Source organism: Hippopotamus amphibius, chromosome 12 (assembly GCF_030028045.1).
Source record: "Hippopotamus amphibius kiboko isolate mHipAmp2 chromosome 12, mHipAmp2.hap2, whole genome shotgun sequence".
Lineage (NCBI taxonomy): Eukaryota > Metazoa > Chordata > Mammalia > Artiodactyla > Hippopotamidae > Hippopotamus > Hippopotamus amphibius.
Window position 1 is genome coordinate 97851732 of NC_080197.1, and position 17638 is coordinate 97869369.

Genomic DNA, 17638 nt, shown 5'->3' on the forward strand with positions numbered 1-17638 from the left:
ATTATGAGATCTTACATGATAGCTCAGCAACATCTTCAATGGATCCAGTCTCCTCCTAACCTCATCTTCTGCCTGCCTTCACAAGAGATTCAGGCTTCCTGTGTGTGATGTGGTTGCAGAACATTCAACTACATGTCAAATACAAGATAAAAGAAGTAGGAAAGTCAAGTTCCCTCATTTAATTAAAAGTCTATCAATTGTGTCTAAAAAGGTACTCCCTCACTTCGCCAGTGATTTTTGCCTTTGAGATGGAACTGTGAAACATAGTCACCTCTATCCATGTAAGAGTATATAGCAAGCTTACTAAAGGGTCTGATTCCACTTTTTGATGTTTGACTGTTGAAAGCTTGAATTGCACTTCTCTATCCTCTACTTCTTCCCATATCTGGGTAAACTGACAAGAAAGCTCAGGTGCTCCCTTCTTTGACACTGGCAGGAAGGCTGAAGGTAACTTCACCCATCTCTACCTTTCCACAACTATAAAAACCTCAAGTCAGTCTTCTTTCCCCGCTCTTTCAAGCTATTTTCAGAGCAACTTGGAAAACCTTCTCTGGTCTCCCCAGAGAACTTTACTATGTGAATAATAAACTTTACACACCCTCTTCCTGTGTGCATGGTGTCATCCATCTCCACATCCAAACCAGATTTTGAGTAGAGGTCCATCCTGTCTCTGTGAGGGGTGGAAGATGGAGACAAAACTACCACTTGGCTAGATGCTATGGGAAATTCAAAATGATTGTTCCATGGTTCCTGTCTCCAAGAAATTGTCAAGTCATATTTCAAGGTGTAGTAACTTCAATAGAGGTTCAGAGATACAAACATTTTATGGCCATAGGCTCAGCAGTAATTCTTTATTATGTCTGTAACTAACTTTTTGGCCCCAGCTGAGGGTCACTCATGTCTAATTTAAAAGGTGAGCTTCCTGAAAAACCAGTCTCTCACCTATTTCTCTCTACGACCCTCAAAGTTCCCAGACACTTTATAAAGATGAATGAAACTTTCAGCTATATGCCAAAAGAGGCCCCCTTATATTAGGCCCTCAGAAAGTCACATCCTTGTTATTATAGTCAAGTTGCCAAGAAGCAGGTTTTCAGTATCTCACTGAAAAATCCCATATTTGGCAATGTAGGAAACGAGGGTGATTCCTTTTGGTATCCTTAGCTAAATTATTTGTGGCTTATTCTGAGCTCATTTGTCTTTTCTCAGGCATGCCATGCTGATCTTGGAAGGCTATTTCAGTATGGGGACATCCTCAGGAGATTTCAAATAATAACAGGTTGTAGGGAACTGACCGTCTTGCACAATTGAGTCAGCATTGTGAATGCTAGCTGTCTACACTGTAGGCTAATAGAGGGCTTTAAAATGTGTAACCAGCAGCCTCATTAATCTTTCTCTGTACTCTTAACTGCATGTTAGAAAATCAGGAAACATCCCAGAGCAGGGTTCTCTCCCTCTCACAAACACAATTGTTTTATGAAAATAGAGAAGAAAGCTGAGCCTAATTTTGTTTTCTTTGGGGTCTCTTTACTAAATCACTGGCTTTTTGCCTCCTGAAATTAGTTTATGGCTAAATACTCTCCTGTCCTCCAGTAGATCTTCATTTTGAAGTTACCGAATGTCAGAACTGAATGGCTCTTTAGTTCTGACCTAACTCTCCTTGCTCATAGTCGAAATACGAGTAGGAGAGAGGGAAAAAAACTTGCCAAATGATATGTTGATTAGAGCAGAAGGAAAGCTGGGATGTTCCAACCCTGCCTGCTCTGATGTGTATGACTTGGGTCTCCAAAACAGAATAAGCTACTTACAGATAGGGACCAAAAATGTATATCTGTATTAGTTTCTTTTTTTTAATATAAATTTATTTATTTATTTATTTTATTGGCTGTGTTGGATTTTCGTTGCTGCACACGGGCTTTCTCTAGTTGAGGTGAGTGGGGACTGCTCTTCGTTCTGGTGCATGGGCTTCTCATTGCGGTGGCCTCTCTTGTTGCAGAGCACAGGCTCTAGGCGCATGGGCTTCAGTAGTTGTGGCACATGAGCTCAATAGTTGTGGCTCACGGGCTCTAGAGCGCAGGCTCAATTGTTGTGGCGCACGGGCTTAGTTGCTCCACAGCATGTGGTATCTTCCTGGGGCAGGGATCAAACCCGTGTCCCCTGCATTGGCAGGTGGATTCTTACCCACTGCGCCACCTAGGAAGTCCAGTATTGGTTTCTTAAGGCTGCCATAACAAAGTACTAAAAATTGGGTAGCTTAAAACAACAGACATTCAGTGTTTCACAATTCTGGAAGCCAAAAGCCTGAAATCAAGGTCTCAGTGGAGCCATGCTCTCTCTGACAGCTCTAGGGAAAAACCCTGAACCCTCCTTGCCTCTTTTATTTTCTGGTATTTGCCAGTAATCCTTGGCATTCCCTGGCTCATGGATGCATCCCTCTAATCATTGCCTGTCATCATATGCACATCTCCTCCCTGTCTGCCATTACTCCATCTCCCCTCTATGCCTGCCAGTGTGTATGTCCAAATTTCCCCTTCTTATAAGGGCACCAATTATTCTGAATTAGAGCTCATCATAATATTCAACATATCATTTTAGGGAACCACAATTCAATTCCTAACAGTGTACCCAAAGGCCTCTCAAAATTCATGTCTTTCCCTTAGTGACAAGGCCTGGGAAAGATGTAGAGAGGCCTGAGTAGACCTCTCTAAATGGGCAAAACATTCAGTTGCTTTTGTGAAAATTGTCAAGATGAATCTAAAATTTATATGGAAATTGTGGATGCCAGGAATGCATAGGACGATTTTGAAGAAGACTAGCAAAGCTAGGAGAATTACCAAGTAAATTATCAAGATTTAGTATGAAAGCACGGTAATAAAGTAACATTGGCATGAAAATGAACAAACAGATTAGTAGAGGAAGAGCCTAGAAATAGTTCCATGCACGTATGGTAAAATGATGTATGACAAAGCAATACAGTAGAGCAATATTTTCAAAAAAGCTGAGGTATCAGAAGCATTGTTTTTGATTTTTAACCTGGTTATTTTGGTTATTTAATCCTGGTAAACTTGTGGGAATCCATCTGTGTGTGATATGTAAACTTTTAAATATGTATATTATAATTCACTACAAATGTTTAAATTAAAATAATGTATAACAAAAAACATACACTAAGATCATACTTAGTGAAAAGAAACTCAATGCTTTCTACCTAAGATAAAAAATAAGAAAAATATAGCCATAGAAAAATTTCATAAAAACCAAAATTAAAGACCTAGAGATTGTTTTTTAAAAACTGGAACTATCTTTACTGGCAAATAACAAGAAAGCTACTAGAAATAAGGATAGCAAGGGCACAACAAAAAGGGTCAATAAACAAAATCAACTGTATTTCTACATACTGGCAACAGGCAATCTGAAAGTACATTTTTAAGAATTCAAAATAGTGTAAAATGTCTTAGAGATGAATTTAGCAAAAGATGTCTAAGACTGGTGCATTGAAAATACAAAACACTGTTGAGAGAAGGCAAACCTAAGTACGTGGAGATATAGAGCATATCCTTGGACTGAAAGACTGTATGTTTATCTACAGACCCATGCAGCCTCATTCAGACTCCAAGCAGGATATTTGTAGAAATTGATGAGGTGATACTAAAATTCATATGGAAATTCAAAAGACCTAGTATAGTCAAAAGAGTTTTAAACACGATTAACATGTTTGGAGGATTTATACTACCCGACTTTGCAAAAGCTACAGCAATTTCATAGAAAGTGGACCTTCCAGAATAGCTGTATGAGGAAATCAGAAAAACTCTCATAGAAAAGGCAACAATAAAACCGGACAAAAATTGGCATACTTTTGACTAGCTGATGCTTTGCCACATGGATGTCTCTGCAGCATTCATTATAATGAAAACACCACACACGAAGATAATTTGAAAATTTTACTCACACGAGGGACTCTTGGGGAGAGCAGGAATGAAATAAGCAGGTCCAGGAATTGTCCTGGACTTCACTTAACATGTAACAGCACCACATCTACCCAGAACAGGAACTTGCAGCCTAGTTCCCTTTTCAGTGAATTTCATCTTTAATGATAGTTTTCCCCTGTCCTCTAATTTCAATTATTTCTAATGAGAAATCTCAGATCATTACTTTTTCATTTTATTGAAGTATAGTTGATTTACAATGTTGTGTTAATTTCTGCTATACAGCAAAGCGCTTCATATATATGTATGTGTGTATATACATTCTTTTTCATATTCATTTCCAGTATGGTTTATCACAGGATACTGAATATAGTTCCCTGTGCTAAACAGTAGGACCTTGTTGTTTATCCATCCTCTGTATAATAGTTTGCATCTGCTAACCCCAAACTCCCAATCCTTCCCCTCCTACCTACCCTCCCCTTGGCAACTACAAGTCTATTCTCTATGTCTGTGAGTCTGTTTCTTTTTCATAGACATGTTCATTTCTGTCTTATTTTAGATTCCACATATAAGTGATATCACATGGTATTTGTCTTTTTCTGACTTACTTCACTTAGTATGATAATCTCTAGTTGCATCCATGTTGCTGCAAATGGCATTATTTCATTCTTCTTTATGGCTGAGTAATATTCCATTGTATATACGTACCACATCTTCTTTATCCATTCATGGGTCAATTGGACATTTAGGTTGTTTCCATGTTTTGGCTATTGTGAATAGTTCTTCTGTGAACCTAGGGGCTCATGTGTCTTTTCAAATTAGGCTTTTGTCTGGATATATGCCCAGGAGTGTGATTGCTGGATCATATGGCAACTCTATTTTGTTTTTTGAGGAACTTCCATGCTGATTTCCACAGTGGCTGAACCAACTTACATCCTGTTAACAGTGTAGGAGGGTTCCCTTTTCTCCACAGCCCTTCTAGCATCTATTGCTAGACTTTTCATTGATGGCCATTCTAAGTGGTATGAGGTGGTAGCTCATCATAGTTTTGATTTGCTTTACTGAGATCATTCTTAAATCTGTCCCAATACATGCTTTATTGAGATTTTCCTAACACGTGTTCTGAGGAATTTAACTATTATGATCCTCAATGTGATTGCCTTTGTTTTTATCCTTGGTGAGTATCGACCTTTTTTGTTATCATCCAATGTGTACTTTTTCAGCCATTTTTAAAATTTCCTCCAGTATTTTTCTGTCTCCTTTGCCTAGCCCCTTCATCTTCAACTCAAATTATGCATATGTTAGATCACTTGATATTCTCCTCCAGGTTTTAAATCTACCTGTAGGAGTAGATTTTCAGTATCTTTGCCTCTAGGCTTCAATTTATCTAACTTTATATCTTACCTAAAGTCTTTTGTTTTACATTATCTGTAATGTTATTAATATCATCTAGTAAATTTCTGCTTTCTGGTATTGTATTTCACTTCTAGAAGTTAACCTGTTGGTTTCCGTGTATTTCTGAAGAAGAAATATCTCTTCTAGATTTATCAGCTAGAGTATAAAAATATTTTTACTAAAATAATAACACAGAATCTTTTCAAAAAATTATAACATGGAAGAATATTTAATTCTACTTTATTGTTTAAATAGTTATATACAAGTATTCATTTTAATAATAGTAAAATATAAAGTTATAAATTTATACAATGAGCTTGCTTGTTTTAACCTGACTTCATAGTAACAAAATAGGATGTAATCATATTTAATAAAAATTGAGATATAAATTCATCCACAATATGTTTTAGATTTACACTGAACTTTACAATTTATTTAGCCAATTAAGCAAGGTATGATTTTTGTTGACATATTTGTAAATGTTGCATATAACATATTTAGATAAAGTTGCTGACATAATCTGAAAAGACATTTTTTAAAGTGTTAACATTAATTATGTCTGGATTTGGATATCATACACATTATGTTTTATCAATTAATTTTTGAAACAATTGTATTAACTCATGGAATAAGTAAGCACAAGAGAAAATGAGGGCTCTTTGATCTACAAAGTGATTTGTATGATATAAATACAAATATAAATTATTTAGAATCATGTATTATCTCATTCTTGTTGTCTGTGCTCCAATCTCTAAGCTGTTCCATCATCTTTCCTCTGAGGATACTCCTCAGAGCTGCATGTTTTAGGCTTTTTGCCATCATTATGACACAGAAGATTCCATAGTGACTTTATTGCACCTGGTCTCTAAGGACCCCTTTCGTTATGCTGTAAATGTGCTAAATAAAACAAATCCCAACATTGTTAATGTATAAACCTCTCTTTCCCCAGGGAAGTCAGAATATAAAGACCTTCAAAATCTAAGAGAATTCTTAATAATTCTCAACTCTTGGAACTGCTTTTTATTTTCAGGTAGGGGCAGAAAAAGAAAATACTCCTCAGGTTTATAATAGCTGCAGTCCTTTGTGAGGAAAATTTCATAATTTTTGGTGATAAATGATAGAAAAACCTATGCATTACCAAAGAGCATATAAATAGAGTGAAATTATGAGCAAGAGAGAACAGAAAGGCACAGATTTTAGCCTTAAGAACCAATGTTGCTCAACAACCATCTGAAGTTATGATTGATTGGTGCAAAAAAGTAAGTACAATAAAGTTTTTATTTTCAGTGCCCTTTGTAAGAAACAGTCATAAATTACTATGTAAGAAATCCATTATGTGTGTCCTTATCAAGTCAGAACTGTTACTGTAAACTTTGATATTTTGTAATGAAACCAAAAGTTATATGTTATAGGTCATTTGTAAAATTTGTTATCCTTCAATAAATAAAATCATGGACAAGTTGATTTTTATGCATTAGTCTGTGTAGTATAGTCTGAGAGATATCAAGACAATGAATTCCTACCTTATCCTCAATCATAACTTAACATAAACAAAAAATACACAAGCACATTGACACATACACACAAATAAGATCACTCCCATGTAAAATAAGGTCATACATTCTGATGATTTATCATCTTATTTGACACCCCTCAGGCCTTTCGTTAACAATATTGATTCACTAGAATGTTAAAATAAATAGAAATTAATCAGTCACATCCTAGGTCAATTACTTTCTCAATCCCTGATTTGTAACATCTAGGAGAAACTGAGCCTCATGGGATGAACTGTATTAATGATCAGAAAAGATACTGTTACTTTGAGAACACTGACAACTGACTGGAATGTGAAAGGCTCAGTTCAGTATCACAGCGATGCCCTAAGTGCCCACGACTAGGAGAAGGGGAAGGAAGTTGAGCTGTCAAAGTGTTCAGAGCATCTCAGGTTCACCTGCTGTGGTTGTACCCTAGGTAGCCCCTAATTTGGAGGAAGCTATCAGCTTTCAAGCAAAGAATAAACCAAAATCACTTCCTTCTCTATGATAGGAGCTGCAAACCCTGAAGCTTACTTGGGAACAGTATACATTTGGGGGGAGAGTTGAACCTGCCCTCCACATCATCAGGAAGAGTATATTTTAAATAAAGACAATTTAAAAAAAAAGCAAAATCACATAAAATAATTCCGTTCTGCAGGGGGGACTTCCTAACTGTTTGTGACATAGGGAAATTCCAAGCACTTGGAGGTTTCAGTTTTCACTAAATGAAATCTGAAAACAATTGAAGCTGGTGTCTTTGTCATTAATTAGCTATTCCTAATCTTTGTTCATAAAAGTATTAGGAACAAAGATGAAACTATCTGATTGAAAGATGAGGCAAGAATGAAAATACAGTTACTACTTATATCCACAATTAAAATACTACTCATAGACAAGATGTTCACTTCAAGACAGTCAAGTCAGTTTGCTTGGCATTTATGGCCAGTGTTGTGTTCTCCTTTTGGCTTCATTACACTCTTTTCAAGTACCTCTGAATTTTTGCTGCAGACTGGGCAGATGGTCAGAATCCATGATGAGAAACCACACAATAACAACATTCATCCTGCTGGGACTGACTCATGACCCACAAATGAAAGTTCTGATTTTCATCTTTCTTTTTTTTACCTACATGTTGAGTGTAGCTGGGAACCTGACCATCGTCTTTCTCACCTTCATAGATGGCCATCTCAGGACAGCCATGTATCTTTTTCTCCAAAATTTCGCTTTCTTAGAAATCTCATTCACAACCGCTTGTATTCCCAGACTTTTGTACAACATATCAACTGGTGACAAAGTCATTACCTATGTTGCGTGTGCTGTGCAAATATTTTTTACCTACCTTTTTGGGATAACAGAATTTTTTCTTCTAGCCACTATGTCCTTCGACCGCTACGTGGCCATCTGCAAACCCCTGCATTACGTGAGCATCATGAACAGCAGAGTCTGCCATAGGCTTATCATCAGCTGTTGGATGATTAGTTTGTTAATCATCATCCCCCCACTTAGCCTGGGCCTCCATCTGGAATTCTGTGACTCCAACATCATTGATCATTTTTTCTGTGATGCCACCCCTCTGCTAAAGATATCATGCTCAGACACATGGCTCATTGAGAGAATGACCCTTGTGTGTGTTGTTCTGTCCTACATGTATATCATCATGACAATTCTAAGGTTCTCCTCTGCTCAGCAAAGGAAAAAAGCCTTTTCGACCTGTTCTTCCCACATGATTGTGGTTTCCATCACCTATGGCAGCTGCATCTTCATCTATATCAAACCTTCAGCCAAGAAAGAGATGGCTCTTAATAAAGGAGTTTCCCTCCTCATTTCTTCTATTTCACCCATGTTGAACCCATTTATTTATACTCTGAGAAACAAGCAAGTGAAGAAAGCCTTGAATGACTTGATCAAAAAGATTGCCTTCTTCTTAAAGAAGTAAGACAAAAGTACTAGATTGATTATAGTGAAAGCATGAATATTCCCTCAACTTTTCCGGTGAAGTTCTCATCCTGTTAAGTCTTCATAATCTCCTTCCCAGTTATGTTTACATTTTGCAACTTCTTTAACTTTACTGATTGGATACTATAACAATTTGACTTCTCTATTCCAAACTTATTTAACAATTCCATCCACATGAATATGTTTATAATAAAATTGGGGTGAAAAGTTGTAAATAAAGTGCAATGCAGTAATAAAAAGCACAAGTTTTTGTAAAAATATGTTATAATTCCAGACCTAAGAAAAATATGGTAGATTAAAATACTGTAAAAGTACTAACAATGCAAATACCTGGAAACTTGCTGGTACAACTTAATAACTATTATTTTCAGTGTTTAGTTTATCTGACAGCAAATAAAACAAATCCCTGGGTGACAGAGATAAAAAGTATATTCAAAACAGAACAGCTTAAGCTTGACACTAAGTGTGGCATAGATTAGAGAAGAGTGACTAAAGATACCTTAAAATGTATCCAAACAAAATGAATTTAAATAACACATAGAGAAGGAATATAAGATCTCAATACTCACATGATGAAAAAATTGAGAAATAGCACAATAAAATGAAAGTAAGATTACCAAATTGATACACAGTCAGTGGAATGGAGAATTATAACACAGTCTACCCAAACACAAATTCAGGTAACTTTGAGTATTTCTGTCCATCAACTTAAAAAAAAGAAGAGAAACAGATTTTCTAATGTAATTTAAGACCTGATTGTAGAAGCACACAAACGAAGTTTTTAAATTTTATAAATTAGATATAAATATTTAAATGTAAATATTTAAAATAAATCCTTTAACATTAACTACACAATGCCAATAACAATTAAAAATTGAGACAAATTACAGCATATCTAGCAAGCAATAACATGATAAATATCTGTATGTAAAGCACACGTACTTATAAAATCTGTATGTACAAAGCACATTGGTGTACATAAATTTGTAGTTGAGAGGAATTTATGTACTTACTAATCTCTGATAGTAACATTTAAAAGTATATTAAAAATAAAGTGACTCACACTCATTTGAAATTATGGGAGAAACTACACAATAAAACAAAGTAGAGCGAACAATGAAAGTTTTAGATAAAAAGCAAAAGCAACGAACTGTAAAACTTAAAGTAAAAAATTCAGAGACTGATTTCTGTAAACTCAGGGGAAAATAATATTACATATACAAATATGGTGAAAATGACAGAAAGCAGCATATTTAAGATTAAGAATTAGAATGAGATATAAATATCAATACATAAGAGATTCAAATAGATATAAATGATGCTGCATTCAATTTTATGACAAATTTTACATAAAAAATTGAAAGCAATAAAAAATTCTTGGTAAAATACAAAGAAAAAGAAATTACAAATTTGAATATAGCAATATCCATATAATTTATCAGAAAAGTGAATAAATTTCTGGCTGCAAAATGTAAAAAGGATAATTTCTTTTTTTAGAAACCCTCACTAACTTTAAAAATATCCTAAATAATTTCAGCCTAAATGATTCCATTCCAAACCATAGAAAAAGAAAATATAACTTCATTTAAGTGTATAAATAGAAATTTTCTTCATAAAATATATGTAAGTACAAGTTAGAAACATATTAAAAGAAAAAAATAGAGTAGGACTAACTAAAGTTTAATCTACTAAGAAAAGCTATATCTCAGTAAAGTCTATCCACATACTTCATCATATCAATTTTTAAAGAGGCATCATAATAATAGATAAGTACAGCCCTAAAAACCTTTCATAAAATTTAACAGTCATGAAAAAGATCACAAGTAAAATGGAACTTGATTAAAAACAATAAAAATTATTCATAAGAAATAAACATTATTTTAAAGAATAAAATACTGATAGACTATAAATATAAATCAATAATCAAATATGGATGTCTAGTTTCTTTATTATTATTCAGTGTTGTTTTGGATGATCTTGAAAAGTCATAGGATAAGAAAATAAAATCATTATATTTGCTACACAGAAGACACAGAAATATAACTTTTAGCAATTTGAATATGCATGTTTTAAGCATCATTAACCTGATTATAAAATGTGTTTATAATGTATGACCGCTTAGCATTTACATCATAACATATTTGGCAGTATTTTTTTTCAGTGAATCAGTAGAATAAATCATGTCTATGGATTAATGTTGTTTTAATTTCACATAAAGAAGTACATAGTCTTCCACTAACATTATTGAAAGAGGCATAAATGCAAAAAACTAATAGGCAAATAATAGAATTTAGAAGATAATTTAAATTGGATAAGAACATATTTGTAAAAATCAGTGGTCTAGTTTATATAGCGGTAAATACCTGAAAAGCAAAATAAGAAACTAATTTCAATCAAAACAATAACAAGAGGATGTGATTAAAAGTAAAGTATGGTTTTCTAAATGAAGAAAGAGACACAATCAATTTAAAGATATAAAATCATGAATATATATACAGTTATCTTATTCTTGGATGCAAAGCAATACACCAAAAGGATAATAATTCACCCAAAACTAACATATAGAAATTTAATGCAATTCTCATTAAAATTTCGTTATGCTTTTAATCACATAAAACTATTTCTAGATGCACTTGAAAGACTAAAATTCACAAACTTCCCACAAATGTACAAATAGGATCCATTGAAATAAACTTAAAATATGTATTGGCCTAGGAATTATTAATGCACAGAACAAAGAATACTGAAATAGATTTGTATAAATAAGCTAATGCGTTCAAGGACAAAAATGGAATTTAAGTTCAGTGTGAAAAGAATTAAATATTTAATGAATGTTGTAACTACAACTTATTCTTCTGTAAGTAAATATGTTAGAACTATTTTTCATAACATACACAATGGATTAAATGACCTAAATATTACATATTGATCTGTAGATTGATAGATTGGTAGATGGATGATATATACACACATATACAGTTTGCATATGACTTTCCTGTAAGAAAATATGTGATGCCATGTTTAAGACATTTCTCAATGAAAGAAAAAAAAAGAACATTTAAATAAAGGAAAGAGATGTTATACTTTTGAATATATGGAATTTAAAACACTTCCTGTACACAATGTTGTATGTCAATTCACCTAATAAAGCTGGGGGATAAAAGAAAAGTATCTTTTCTGCTGAGAAGAAATATAGTAAACAAATACATAGAAAAAATTGTTTATCCTTCACCATAATCAAAGAAATGCAAGAGAAAAAACTTTAAAATAGCATTTTATATCTGCAACAGCAAAATTATAGCTTTTTATTGCAATAACTGTCAATGTTGAAATTATGTATTTATATTTGATGGCACTGTAAATTAATACAATACTTTTGGAAAGGAATATGGCAATAAAGAACAATAGCCATAAATATAGTTAAAAAATAAAAAGTAAAAATGAAACATTTTATAAATCAAAATACACCATACACTAAGTTAAAAAAAAAAGCATGTGCTACATTAATATCTAAATTATAAAAAGAGCTCTTACATATAGAAACAGGATATACAAATAAAGAATAAGAATAGGTATTTGCTTATGAGCAAATCAAATTTAGAGGCAAATATATAAAGCTATGAAAATTTAGTCAAACTTATTTAACTCCTATCCAAAATTAAGTGTTATTTAGATACTGGAGATGCTGAAAAGAGCCCTTACCCTCTTGCTTATTAGAACCCTTGGGAAATGGCTACACTCACAGTGTCTTTTGAAATGTAAATTGCTATGAAAATGCAATTGTAATGATAATTGTAAGTAAAATGTACATTGTAATGTAATTGTAAATGAAATATAAATTACAATATGGCATTACTATATTTTTTTAAACTTCTACAAGGAAACAAACTAATCCATAGTGACAGACAACTTAGTGACTGCCTGAGGAGTGAGGAAGAGAAGGGTACAGGGGATAAAAAGATGCACAAGGACACTTGTGGGTGATGGACATGTTCACTCTTTTTACCGTGTATGTAAGTCAAAATTTAAAAATTGTACACTTCAAATATGCGCAGCTTATTGTACGTTGATTTTCCTTCAATAAAGCTGTTAAGAAAAATAAGAAAATGAACAAAATAACCTGATACTTGCTGTCATCTTATCCCCAAGGATACCAAGCAGAAGCATTTTTTGTTAGCTATTTTGCTTTTGCCAAATAAAATTACTCCAAAGATTCATTAGTGACTTTTGAGTGTAAATCACCAGGGATCTTTCTTTTTTTAATTCATTTATTTGCAGGAAGAACAAACTAAAAAACAAACAGGAAAAAAAAAAAAGCGAGGTTGGTATCATTCAAACCTTTGTCTCTGTCCAAAGATACCGAAATACCAACTCTCAAAAAATGGGAAAATCTCTGGCACTTGACTGCCATTAGGATCATTTTTTTTTTCACCTTTTAAATGTTTATCTATGCACAAAAATATTTCTTAAGCTTTTACTGAGAAAGTCAGTCCAGTTTTTTGGAGACAGCAATCTCAGAGAGCTTTCTACATGTTCAAAAATCCTGTGAAGGTGAAAAATGATGCATCAGCAAAGGTGATCAGAACTTCATAAGAAAACCTTCTCCAAACCTACCATTTTCAACTAAGTGGCTTTAGGAATTACTATTTTAATCCACTTAAGGAAGTTATGATTGACTGACAGAAAAGTAAATGTGACAAGTTTTGCAGCATTAGTAATAATTTCCTTTAACTTTGGTCATATTTTTCTCTGAGGAAAAATAAAATTCACCTGCCTGCATTAAACTCAGATCTGTAAGCTATAATTTCTGTATTTTATAAAGCCTTCAAAATATATATGAAATGTCTTATTAGAAATAGGTGGATACATAAATGAATATCATATAATGTACATGCAGAAATGACATCGGCTGTAGCATCAACCTCAAACTGGAAGATATACATGCGCCATGTGGGGGGGTGTGTGTGTGTCTGCGTATGTGTGCACGCGCGTGTGTACTTCTCCCTTCATCACTGCAAAAGATGAGCTGCAGTAACATCACTCATTAGAAATCCCTCCTTTCAAATATTTATTGAAAGATAGATGAACCAAAATCAGTTTGTTACATGTCAGTGTCAGTTAGTTTGTTCTTTTTTTAATTTTCATTTTTTTACAGTAGCTCTTTGTTGGTTGTCCATTTTAAATATAGCAGTGTGTACATGTCAATCCCAAACTCCCAATCTATTCCTCCCCCCCCACTTCATTCCTCCCTGGTTACCATAAGTTCATTCTCTAAGTCTATGAATTATGTCTTACAATACTGCATAATATCTTGTAAGAAACAAAGTACAGTTTTTGAACATTAAGTAATGTCCACAGCACCTTGAGTCGAGTGAGGTTACATAGTGATCCATATGCAGCCTGAGAGGTAAGGAGAAAGGATGGAAAAAAGTAGGTAGGTGGCAACAGTCATTCTCTACTACTTCTGAATTTAACCTAATATACTTGTTGTGTGTGTCCCCAAATTCTCTGGGAGGATCTTTGTTTTGAGGCAAACTATGAGCCTAGGTCAGCAATTCATCCCCATACTGGTGACTGCCAACCCGTGGGTTTAATGTTATGAACTGGGCAAACCATTAGATACAGCTCTTCTCCTACCTCGGTATGGTGAAAATACAATTTAAAAACAATGAAGAGAAACTCTTCACAGACACAGAAATTGTGGTTTCAAAGGGAAATTTTTTCACTCATTGATGTAGGATTACAAGCTTTGAGACACTCATTCAAAATTGAAAAATTTCAGTGACCCCACTGCAGTAATTAAGTCTTGATGCCTGAGAAAATAACTATGCAGCAGCTTTTGGCATAAACTCAGCATCAAAACCCCCATAATCTCTGGAATTAACATTGCAGTGATAGGTAACAGTGAGGATGGAAACACAGTATCAGTGAAAACATAATTACTTACTTGAAAACCAGGAAAGGAAGAGAAGGCTGTTATAACTTTTGCCACAATGGCAAAGTTCACTTCATAGTATGTCTTAATTAATAAAAATAGCCCTTCTTTAAAAAGGGAAAGCAAAATAACCACAAAATTTCTAGCAATAGACTTGGATATACAAAAAAAAATGAATACAAATATTCAGTATCAGAATTTAGGTCCAAATACGAAGAAATACGTTTGTCTGTGAGTGCTTGGTAAATCTAGGATATATAAACGTATTAAGAAATAAATATTTTTAGACATTGACAATACATGTGGAACTATGTGAGTTGCTGTTGCTATCAGGGTGAGAAAGACATGATCCCAGCAAACATATCCTGTAGCTAAGTACTAACATAGTGGTGTTCTGTTGTTTATAGGAGCACAAAAGTGGGTGTATAGGGTACAGTATTTATCAGAATTGCACAAAACTTTTCAGAGGAAGTTTTATTCAACTGAAAATCAATTATTAGGTTTACTCAGTTAAATTGTGAGATACAGGACAACGTATACAAGACAAGTACTTACAATAATAACTGGCACAGACTGCATGGTTAATAAATGGAACCTGCTAGCACACAGGAAAGGGGAGGAGAGTGACAAACCATGTGGATAATCGTGACTTCTGTTTTAGTGACACTGCAATCGACAACCATTTATGTTTGGTGGTAGGTTCAGTATATAAGTGGATATGCTTGTGGCTCAAGTCAATGTGTCGTCAGAAAAAAAGTCCATTAGAAGAAACAGAAACTTAGTATTCATTAAGTGAAAGATGTTATATAAAATTGTAGGAATTGTGGAGAAAACGGGGAGAGGTGTATGGTCAGAAGCGAAGACGATCGGGCTTCCTAGGTGGCACAGTGGTTGAGAATCCTCCTGCCAATGTCCCCCTGCCAATGCAGGGGACACAGGTTCGATCCCTGCTCTAGGAAGATGCCACATGCCGCGGAGCAACTAAGCCCATGCGCCACAGTTATTGAGCCTGCACTTTAGAGCCCGTGAGCCACAACTATTGAGTCCATGTGCTGCAACTACTGAAGCCCACGAGCGTAGAGCCCGTGCGCCACAGCAAGAAAAGCTTTGGCAATGAGGAGCCTGCACACCACAACGAAGAGTAGCCCGCGCACCACAACGAAGAGTAGCCCCCACTCACCACAACTAAAAAGAAAGCCCGCACACAGCAAAAAAGGCCCAACACAGCCAATAATATAAATTAACTAATTAATTTAAAAAAAGTGAAGAGGATCTAATCGACTCAAGCAATCAAAACAGAAAAACAGATAACATAGAAAAATCGTATGTGTAATTTTAAAGTTCCTTTATCAAAGCATTTCTTTTAAATATACAATAAAATTGTGTTTAAAATACTGTATTCTGCACAACAGTTTGCATGTTGATACCACTGTTCATAGGAGAAAACACACTTATCCACAACAGAAAAACCAACAAACAAAAAGAAAATTCTTATTATACAGATGGAGCAGAGATTCCACATTTTGGTCAAGACTCTTTAGAGTGAAAACAAATTACACATTATGTGTTAGCGTTTAGACAAGGATCGAAATGTTAACCAAGAGAATAATTTAATGATGTGTTGTTTTTCTCACGTAGTCCTGAATATGGGAGATTTTGGAGAGCCAAATGACATTTTGCTACCTGTCAAAGCACACTACATTAGCAACAAATCCAATCATATGCATATTATAATTTAAAATATAATATGAAAATATAGTGAAGATGAGCTGATTAAATTAGATTTCCTAGCATTCATATACTCTAAATAATAATCTCTGAATTACTGGGCATGCAGATTGGACAGAAGTCATCAGTGATGAATAACTATACAGTAACAGCCTTTATTCTGCTGGGACTGACAGACGACCCTGAGCTACAGGTTCTGAGTTTTATCTTTCTTTTTCTCACCTACATGCTGAGTGTGACTGGGAACCTGACCATCATCACACTCACATTTCTGGATTCCCACCTCAAAACACCCATGTACTATTTTTTACAAAATTTCTTTTTCTTAGAGATCTCATTCACAACAGCCTGTATTCCCACATATTTGTATAACATCGCAACAGGTGACAATGTCATTACCGACAACGCCTGTGCCAGCCAAGCATTTTTTACTGACCTCTTTGCAGTAACCGAATGTTTCCTGCTGGCCGCCATGTCCTATGACCGCTACGTGGCCATCTGCAAACCCCTGCATCACGTGACCACCATGAGCAGCAGGGTCTGCCAGACACTTGTGTTTTGCTCTTGGTTGGCTGGATTGTTGGTCATAACCTCCCCACTCAGTCTGGGGCTAAATCTGAAATTCTATGACTCAAACGTCATTGATCATTTTCTCTGTGATGCTTTTCCCCTCCTGAAGATATCATGTTCAGACACATGGTTCACAGGACAAACTGTTTTAATCTGTGCTGTGCTGACCCTCATGTTGACTCTTATGTGTGTAATTCTATCCTATGCTTACATTATGAAGGCAATTTTAGGATTTCCATCTGCCCAGCAAAGAAAAAAGGCCTTTCCCACCTGTTCTTCCCACATGATCGTGGTGTCCATCACATATGGCAGGTGCATGTTCATCTACACGAATCCTGCAGCCAAGGAAGAAGTGACTGTTAATAAAGTGGTTTCACTGCCCATTTCTTCCATGTCACCTACGTTAAATCCATTTATTTATACACTGAGAAATAAGCAAGTGAAGAAAGCCTTCAATGACTCAATCAAAAGAATTGCAGCATTATTAAAAAAGTAAAATATAATAGCAGTCAATAAAGTTAACATAAAAAATGAATAGCTGCTAAACCTTTCTATTGAACCTAATAATTTTCTCTCTCTTTTAACAGTCTATATTT

At 34.6% G+C, this 17638-nt stretch overlaps 2 protein-coding genes across 2 annotated transcripts; both read left to right on the forward strand.

Annotated features, from left to right (window-relative positions):
• Nucleotides 1–7886: 7886 nt before the first annotated feature.
• On the forward strand, nucleotides 7887–8789 carry LOC130833546 (olfactory receptor 6C2-like). Its single transcript, XM_057703286.1, has one exon. The coding sequence runs from the start codon at nucleotides 7887–7889 to the stop codon at nucleotides 8787–8789; it is 903 nt and encodes a 300-aa protein (XP_057559269.1).
• A 7813-nt stretch (nucleotides 8790–16602) lies between these two features.
• Nucleotides 16603–17538, forward strand: LOC130833847 (olfactory receptor 6C2-like). The gene has a single exon (XM_057703917.1). The coding sequence runs from the start codon at nucleotides 16603–16605 to the stop codon at nucleotides 17536–17538; it is 936 nt and encodes a 311-aa protein (XP_057559900.1).
• Nucleotides 17539–17638: the final 100 nt, after the last annotated feature.